Here is a 9,280-nt window from a genome sequence, read left to right as displayed (position 1 = left end):
GGTTATCCACTAATTACTGAATAACAAAATACTCAGCCAGGTTTGAGCCTCTGTTACGGATGGGCTTATACTTTAGACATGTACCCAAAAAATTGGACTTATTGGTGGGGTGCACCAGGCCCGTGCAGTAGTGCAACGCATGGGCAACACTTGAGAGCCCAGATAGCAAGCTATCTTAATGGACTCTCCCCCTTAAAAAATTAAGTTAATATCGTGTAGGCCGATGACCCACATATCAGATATTAAACTGATAAGAACAGATACTACACTTGATCTTAGCCAAAAGGCCGAGAAAGGTATGCTTTAGCTAGGTGTTGGGCCTTCGGTTTTATAGCAGTTCTCTGTTGTCTTCATATTAGCCTCCTTTGATGTGGGACAATTGGACACTATAAGAAAGAATCAGTTCTTCTCTTTCTAGTGTAAAACATAAACAATGCTTCTGAGACATGTAAAGATAAAGTTTGAAATCTGAAAGTTACTCGTAGTTAAAATATTAATCTATAATTAAGAGCAAAGGATTCCAAAACAACTACTCCTTAAAAGCTGTTACAGAAGTCGAAGAGAATCAAGATGTAACTAGCAACTGTGTTTTTCATTCAGTTGGACTGTATGTAGTATGTTCCCATTTTTTTTCTTTCAAAAATCTTAATACTTGATCAACAATGATAACCCAATAATTCCCTGTTGTGTATCCTTTCATTTTCTAAGTTGCACACTTGTCGTTCATATATAAGCTTTTATCTCGCAGTCTGTAGATAGTAAGCAGAAATTAGATAGATCATCTGTATGTGTCTACTTTACATTACAAGTGTACATTTAGTGTGCCTACGTCCATAAACATGTGAAACCATGCCTACATTCACATATTAACATATTTCACATCTCTTCTTAAAGAGCTAAGTGTTATGATCTTGCAAACTCTGTTCAATATCTCCCCCAATGCTTCTAAAGTGAACTTGTATCATTCATGTGATTTTCTCCCCTCTTCTACCAACTTCACAGCACACTTGCACAAATTATCATACCTGTGGACTGGATTCTTGGTGTTAATAAAATTCCAATCGTAGTCAAGAACATAGCTACGGTGAACACCCTTTCTCCAGCGTGAAAGAATGTACTGAGGTGGGATAACCTCAAAACCGTTCTGACTTAGAACACACAATGCATGCCTGCACAGGAAACCTTCCAGGTTGAATAAACCACAAGCACAAGGAACCTTGGCAACAGCTGTATTAAAAATAACCTCATAATCTCTTGCTTCATTCGCATTCTCAACTTCATGTTCCTTAATGATGTAAATTACGATTGACCCATCAATACCTACTTGTCTTTTGCTTAAACATGATAACGTTCCCTCTATTTCGATTTGAAATTTATCAAATATTTGTTTGGTGTAGATTTTAGATATAGCTTCATTTCAAAATAAAATCTTGATTTCAACATACAACTTGGATTCCTCGATTTGGCTCAAAGAAAGGTGAAAAAGGAAGGCAATAAGCAGTGGCAACAAGCATAAACAACAACAAGATAATAGTCTAGAAAACTAACAGCGGAAAAGGGCCAAGACTACCCTCAAACTATTCGAAATAGAGCAGATATACCCTCCGTTTGATTTTGGTACCAAAAGAGCTCTTGCCGTCTAACAAAAAGACCACAAATACCCTCGCTTTTAATAGATTGCCACGAAAGCTGACTAGTCAGTCTGACTGGTTAAAAATGCTGACATGGTTGTCCACCTAGGCAGTCCAACGTGGTTAAAAACCCTCAGCTTTTAATCAACGCTTTCTTGTCCAAGTTAGTACCCTAATTTTAGAAAAAAACTAAGAATATAACAATCGAGGCTAAAGAAACAAGAAGTAGTACAGCCAAACCTAGCCAAACCTCTCTATAATGGCAGCGTTTGTCTGGAAATTTCATGGGTGCTATAGTGAGGTATTGTTATGTATGTATATTGACATTTGATGTTCAGATTTCATTTAGATGTTATAAACAAAAGTACGCAAACAATTATTTTTATATCCTTTTTTATGTTATAAACGAAAACAATTTTAAAATCTCAATTGATTTTCATATCTCATTAATTAAAAAATTGAAAAGACTAATAAATTACTAATAAATCTATAATTAGTTGTACCATACCGATAAATAATTAAAATCTAAGAAACATATGCATTTAAAATTAATTGAGAATTTAAATATTTCAAGTTTGACGTACGAATTCTTCAATTATAGGTCATTTCGTAAATTTCAGTCTCTCATTGATAATATAACGCTTGAATTGACGAATAATTTTGTCCAAACTTTCAGCAAATTGAATTCAATAGCTTTCACTTTCAAGTTATTTAAGGGATTAATAGTTGATTCTTCCGTTACGTCCATGACATTAATGATGATTACCATATTTATTTGTATACATAATATATTTCTTACTAAATATAATTATAATAGAGAGGTAATTTTACAAAGAGTGTACCGCTATAATAAATGCCACTGTTGTTATAAGTAGAATGTTGTTATAGAGAAGTAAAATATAATATGAAAAATCGATTCCGGAGAAAATCAGGCTGTTAAAGTGAAATGTTGTTATATTGGACAATTATTGAGAGGTTTGACTGCAATAGAAATCTAAGAATGCGAAAATACAAGAATAATACTAATACACCGAGGATGGAAAAGAAAAACGCCCGACTATCTACCCTAATTCTTGACCTCCACAACCTCCTACGAAGGACTAAATTGATTACCTTTTCTACACATCGAGGACTATTTCAAGAGAAAATTACACTGTATGTTAATTAGGGTAACAATGCTACCAAAATTGACCCATTTTTTTAATTCTTACAAAAAATAACCCAAACTTTTCTCTTTCTGCCTTTGTATATATTGATATATGTTGTTATAAGTGTCTGTATATATTTGTATATTTTGAACTATTTTTTATAATATAAATTTTGAGCTATTTTTTTATAATATAAGTGACCAATTTATATATTTCTAAAAAATTTCCCTATTTCAATTACATTGCATATACCGTAGACTAAAATTTGATCGTTTTCTCCATTTTTGACCCTTTTCCGTAAAAACAATCTTGATTGAAACTAACTGCCAATATTTGACAGAAAATTTATAAAACTTGCCGCGATAGACGGGTAAATGCAACAAATCTAAAATCCAAATGGTGTGGTGCAGAAATAGTTTCGTCCTATTTCATTCGGTTTACCCGACAAAACCAACAAAGTTTCATGTCCCCAAACTCACAAATTTACAGAACACACGAAAAACAGTTGCACTGCGCCGTCGTCACAAACATGTACTACGTTGTTTTACATATAAATTCCCAAAAACAGTACACAAAAGCAGCAGCATCTACGTATGGACGAAAACACATATGAAACGCTTTACCCACCAACAAACATCTTCAAATTCTTCATCTCCTTCTTCCTCAAGACCTAACAAATCAATGACTTCTTCACTTTCTTCCTTTTTCCTCTCAAACCCTCGTCCTTTTCGTCCTCCTCAAAACCCTAATTCCAACCCCCATCTCGTTTTCCCACTTCGTACCCTGAATTTCTCTTCCAAATCTACCCCACCCCCACCTAACCCCGATTCAAAACCACCCACCATTCAAGAACCACCGTTCCCACCTCCTCCTCCTACGGCGGCGCGTGAGAAGAAATCATTCGCGGTGGCGACTGGGGAGCTATTTCTTGGGATTGCTTCACGAGTATTGAGGCGTGGGAATAATATAGTTAATGGATGGAATGAGGAGCCGACACGTGTGACTATGTTTAAGGATGATGATGATGAAGAGAGTAGTGAATCGTATTTCTTGAAAAGGAGGAAAGAAGGGATAGCGACAGTGGTTGAAGACCCGGTTCAACCTGAAGTTGTGTGGGAGCAAACTGAGAAGGATTTGGAAGCTGAGAAGAGGTTAAAAAAAGTGACTAGTCCTGGATTTAGTTTCTCTGCTGCTGGGCTTTTGTTTCCGTATCATCTTGGTGTTGCTAAGCTTCTAATTGAGAAAGGTTATATCAAGGTTTGATATGTTCTGGTTTTACTTTATTTAGTATTGGGTTGTTGAAGATTGTTGCTTTTATGTTTTATTGGTTCTGCAGTTGATCAAGTAAACTGTTCTAAAAAGAAAAGTATTTCCTGACCCATAACAGTTTTTTTCTTCGCGTTGACTTGTATATCTTGCATGATGATCAGGAAGAGTTTACATGATAATTTGATTTTATGTAGAGCTTGATTGTTGGTTTCAACCTGTGTCAGGGGTGTTAGGATGATTAGATTGCGAGCCTGAGCGTTTGTGAGTTTAGAGTGAGGACTTTGCTTGAGGAAAAGCAAAGGTTCACGTGTGCGATTGTGATCGGCGTCTAAAAGTACATATTTTTAGATACATTCTGTCATATTTGTTAATCTTTTCTTGTGTTTAAGTTTTGTTTGACCACTTTATGCTTGATATGTGTGTTTTTTGTGTGTATAGGATATGATTTGATGGAAAGCCAACGATGACATTTTTTTTTCTTTTTTGGGGGAGGGGGGGGGGGGGGGGGGTTTGATCTAGATGAGTGAATCACGATTTTGTCGTAGTTGAGCTCCTTTGAAGTTTGAACACGAAAAATGTTGCTTGTGCTCCTTACCCATTGTATATTTTTGGTTAGTGAAGTGATAGCCTGAATAGAACAAAATGGATATATAGGATTCATATTAGGGACAACAACAATTCGGGAGTACGACGTAGTTGAAAGCTTTTATATAAGAACTTAACAGTAGTATCTTGATATAAATTTCCCGGATTTGAATATGGATGACTGAGTGATATTTAAGCTGAACTGAGTTTGGATAGCTCACTTCATGTTGCAGTGCTCTTTGGACGAAATTGAGGATTTGGGGACATGTATCTTAACCCCAGGACATTACTTAGGCCAGATGAACAAATGGACAAGTATTTTCTACATCTGTTAGATGTTGTTGACCTTATGACGATCATGACATCTGGAGTTTGGGCCTAATGTTTGTTGTTATGATGATGCTGCATGATGTGTATTTGTAAGAAAGGGAACTTGTGACACTAAAGAAAGGGAATTGACTAAAGTTACCCTTTTCAAAAAAGAAAAAAAAAAAAAAGGGAGTTGACTAAAATAATGGGCAGAATCTCAAAATCTCGATCGTCGATTTGCTAAACAAAGGGAATAAGCAATGTGTCAATCAATCTCTGCTTTGTGAGTACTATGCTCTTTATTCAAATTTGGTTCATCTAATATTTTGACAATTTAAGTTTCTATGGACCTGTTTGTTTGCCTTTTTTTAGGCAAGTTTTTTGTTGAGCTTTTGTCATTACTATTCAAGCAGCTTGATTTGCTAATATGCTCACAGAGAGAGAGAGGATTAATGTCAAGAAGTTAACAAACTTGTATACTGGGAAATTAACCACTGGTGGGAGGGTGTTGCTTGAATGTTCTTTGTGGTTACAATTAGGAGTACAAAGATGTCTTTTCACAGTCCGACATATTTCTTCTTTCCCAGGAGACAACACCACTAGCTGGTTCATCTGCTGGTGCCATTGTCTGTGCAGTGGTTGCTTCTGGTGCCAGTATGCAAGAGGCTCTAGATGCTACTAAAATATTAGCTCAAGATTGTCGGCTCAAAGGGACAGCATTTCGCTTAGGGGTAAGTGTCATGACAGAATTCCTTAATTGTGCAAGCTATAAAAATCATATTCATTCGTAATGTGATAATTGATAGGGTTGTTTTCAGTCTAATTATAAACAGGTTTAAGCTATAAATCATAGTCTTCTGTAAACCGAATAGATTAAGTGAAAATTTTGATGTGTTTGGCTCAATCAAAGTTGAATTGGGTATATAAGAGTAAAAAGCTTAAATTGACAGGTGTATAGCAATTTTAATCATGACTTGATTTGTCCACATAAAATTGTAATCTTTATTTGGGAAGAGATTGCATATGTTTTCACCGGAAAATAATTTAACGTGTTTAGATGCTCATTTTGTGTCATTGAGATCTTCTAGAGTATTGTTCTTGAGGACCAGTATGTAGCTTTTTGGTATTTAAATGTTAAAGGATCTAAAAATATCATTTTTTTTTCCAGGCTGTTCTTAGAGAAGTTCTTGAGAAATTTCTTCCAGATGATGCTCATATTAGGTGTAATGGAAGAGTTCGTGGTAAGTGTAGACAAACTTTTGTACATGCTAGCTGATTTTTTGAAGCTCTTCTGAAATATAATATGGTTTCCCTGAGTTGATAATGATGTAGTCACTTCATCCCAGTTGCTGTTACACAGATACTTTGGAGGCCCAGAGGCCTATTGGTTGATCAGTTTGATTCTAAGGAGGATCTTATCAATGCTGTATTCACTTCTTCTTTTATCCCCGGGTACACATTCTTTCTGGCATTATTAGCCTTCTCTTTTACTCACTGTATTCTAAACCTTGAAAGTATCATGAATCACAGATATCTTGCTCCACGACCGGCTACGTTTTTCAGGAATAGACTCTGTATTGATGGGGGGCTGACACTGTTTATGCCACCGACATCTGCTGCTCAAACGGTAACTTCTTAATAAATAGACTACACTGGACATATCCAGTCATGGCTATCTTGCTGTGTCATTTGCGGGTTGATTTTTCCATTGTATCTCCTGTGAATTGAAATAATTTTGAAGAGGAAAAGCATTTCACAGTCACCTACTTACACTTCTAAGAAAAATGCTGCCTTTGACTGATGATTTTTTTTATTTTAAAAAAGGCTAAAACCTGGTCTATTCACTCTCTATATTGTAGAGAGTGACGCTAAGTCAATCCAACCCATTAAAAGATATTTATATGACCTTCTGTCATTTATTTAATTGACTTCAGGACATCTGTAGACATATTTAAAGCAAATCATCTGATAACTAGCTGTCAACTGAAGCCGTGTTTGCGGCTCTGGAAATTAGTTCGGAGTTGGTAATATACACATTATGCGCTACTGCAAATTAGTAATCTCTCTTGTTTATGAAGTATCTGAAATCAGAATGCATTGTCCCCGTCCTCGTGTTCTCCTAATGTAGCCTAAAACTAATAGCAGTAAATTTACAGATCTCCCTGGGTTGCTGATTACCTGTAATTCTTAAGATTTTATCTGTATTGATACGTAAACTACTTGTCTCTTTTGCACAAACTTAATTTCCTTCTTGGTTTTTTTCTTTCGCTTTGTGTGCCGATAAGCTGTATTTTGCCCATTCCTCATCTGTTACATCTTCCAGCATTTATTTGCAACAGTTTATGTTTTTTCATAATGGTGGTGTTAAGCCAGCTTGTGCGCACCTAAACTACTTAGTTCTGCAATAGAAATAACAATGATTTGTCAGGATATTGATTTCTGTTCATATGATTCCTGGAGGCAGTTAAAAACTGATTGGTTGTATCCAGGTGCGCATTTGTGCTTTTCCAGCCAGTCGATTGGGATTGCAGGGAATTGGTATAAGTCCTGACTGCAACCCTGAAAATAGGGCCACTCCCCGCCAGGTACTTGAACATCCTACAGCCAATCGCCAGGTTCTTCTAATGATGGACCAATAATAAGTTTTTTCTCATCTTTTTTGGCCACATTTGCAGCTTTTCAATTGGGCACTTGAGCCAGCAGAAGATGATATTCTTGATAAGCTCTTTGCGCTAGGTTATGCCGATGCAGCTGTGTGGGCCCTGGAGAACCCGGTCGGGGACTTACTTCAAGATGACAGTTCTTCCATAGGCAGCAGTCTTGCACTATAGCTTTATGACGATTGATTTAGTTCAAAGAGTGTATGAGATCGAGATGATACCTGCAAATAAGAGAAGCCTTTAGGGCACGCTTCAACAATGATGGAGCTGTTGCCCTTAACAAGGAGCTGATACTGAGGAAGGACGAAGAGGGTGGGTCGGAAACCGGTGGTAGGTTAGCAGTAAGGTTTTGTATACACAGCATTGCTAAGTTGTAAATTATAAAGGAGGGGTAACAAAAGGATGCACAGAAGAACAAAAAGAGCACATGGTTTAGTATCTGTAGTACTATTGTTGTTCTACATTTCCTATACCATTTACTGATGAAAAAAAGTAGAAGCAGCCCATTATTTTCTCTGATTATACAAACTCTAGTCATTGTAGACCTTTTCAGTTACAAATTGCTGTATAGAGACGAAGTTGGTGTCGTGGATAGTGTTGTTAAATACATATTTGCGATATCATCTTTAATATCAACAAGATTTATATCGTAATGCGAATGTGTCTGGTTCCTTTAATTTGCAAGATATGAGTTTATCTTTTGCTCGAAGATAACAACGGAAAATAGAGGATGTTCGTTAGTCCTTCAAAGGTCTATCGATCTATTAAATGACAATAGGATTAAAAAATTATCTCAAGTACATTAGGATTTGTAGCAGGTGAAGTTCAAAGCTCTTAGATGTATTCAAAGCTTTTAGGTGTACTGTCTGTTGAAGGGAAAAAAGTAAGAATAAACTCTAGGAGGATCTAAAGAGGGAAAAAAGGAAGTGGAGATGCGGGGTATCGATCCCCGTACCTCTCGCATGCTAAGCGAGCGCTCTACCATCTGAGCTACATCCCCTTTGTGACAGGGGAAGTCCCAGTATAATTCATTACATTACCAGCCTAATTTTTGAAATAACATATCGTTATGAATTGGCCAATTATAGTGCTTTCCTTCAGTAGTCTTATTTCTACCAAAAGTGATACTATTACAAGACAAGAACAATGACGCTTGCTATGACTTAATTGCTCTTGAGAAGATCACGTAGAAGAGATTCAGAAACGTGGAAAATGAACTACCCCAATCATTTGATTAAATAATATACCACATGTGAATTATATGAGCTGTATTTTCAAGTTTAGCAGTAGAAGATATTCAACTACACAATTTTATTTATACTTTAAATTTAAACAAAGACGCCATGTAAGTCATACTGAAATTAAGCTTGGAATGGAAGCAGGGCCGGTTCAATAAGTTGGGTCCTAAAGCCAAACTTTACACAGAGGCTGTCATTTATTTTATTTTTTTAAAAGAAATGAAAGATTATCATTTATATATATTTTTATTTAAAGTCTACTTGTCTAGATTTTGTAGATGTGAAGTCGTTAACTACTGTTTTATAATTCATTTGTTCTAACAAATCCTTTTCAATTAGTTGTATATCTATCAAGCGCTCCTTTTTGAGATTTAATTAATTCTTCAAAAAACATTATTCTTTTTGAATTAGAATATTTACAACTACATACCCAGTGTAAT

General features: G+C 35.9%; 1 protein-coding gene and 2 non-coding genes across 3 annotated transcripts; 1 reads left to right on the top strand and 2 right to left on the bottom strand.

Moving 5' to 3' along the window:
* Positions 1 to 104: 104 nt before the first annotated feature.
* On the bottom strand, positions 105 to 300 carry LOC132065828 (U2 spliceosomal RNA). The gene has a single exon (XR_009416805.1). It is a non-coding gene; the product is annotated as a U2 spliceosomal RNA (small nuclear RNA).
* A 2,855-nt stretch (positions 301 to 3,155) lies between these two features.
* LOC132064610 (uncharacterized) lies at positions 3,156 to 7,818 on the top strand. The gene is made up of 7 exons (XM_059457648.1): positions 3,156 to 4,036; positions 5,530 to 5,673; positions 6,111 to 6,183; positions 6,289 to 6,394; positions 6,473 to 6,569; positions 7,432 to 7,527; positions 7,618 to 7,818. The coding sequence occupies exons 1-7, from the start codon at positions 3,176 to 3,178 to the stop codon at positions 7,771 to 7,773; spliced, it is 1,533 nt and encodes a 510-aa protein (XP_059313631.1). The 5' UTR covers positions 3,156 to 3,175; the 3' UTR covers positions 7,774 to 7,818.
* A 711-nt stretch (positions 7,819 to 8,529) lies between these two features.
* TRNAA-AGC (transfer RNA alanine (anticodon AGC)) lies at positions 8,530 to 8,602 on the bottom strand. Its single transcript has one exon. It is a non-coding gene; the product is annotated as a tRNA-Ala (tRNA).
* Positions 8,603 to 9,280: the final 678 nt, after the last annotated feature.

The sequence above is a fragment of the Lycium ferocissimum genome, chromosome 7 (genome assembly GCF_029784015.1).
Source record: "Lycium ferocissimum isolate CSIRO_LF1 chromosome 7, AGI_CSIRO_Lferr_CH_V1, whole genome shotgun sequence".
Lineage (NCBI taxonomy): Eukaryota > Viridiplantae > Streptophyta > Magnoliopsida > Solanales > Solanaceae > Lycium > Lycium ferocissimum.
Note: the sequence above shows the minus strand (reverse complement) of the source record. Positions and strands in the feature narration are given on the sequence as shown.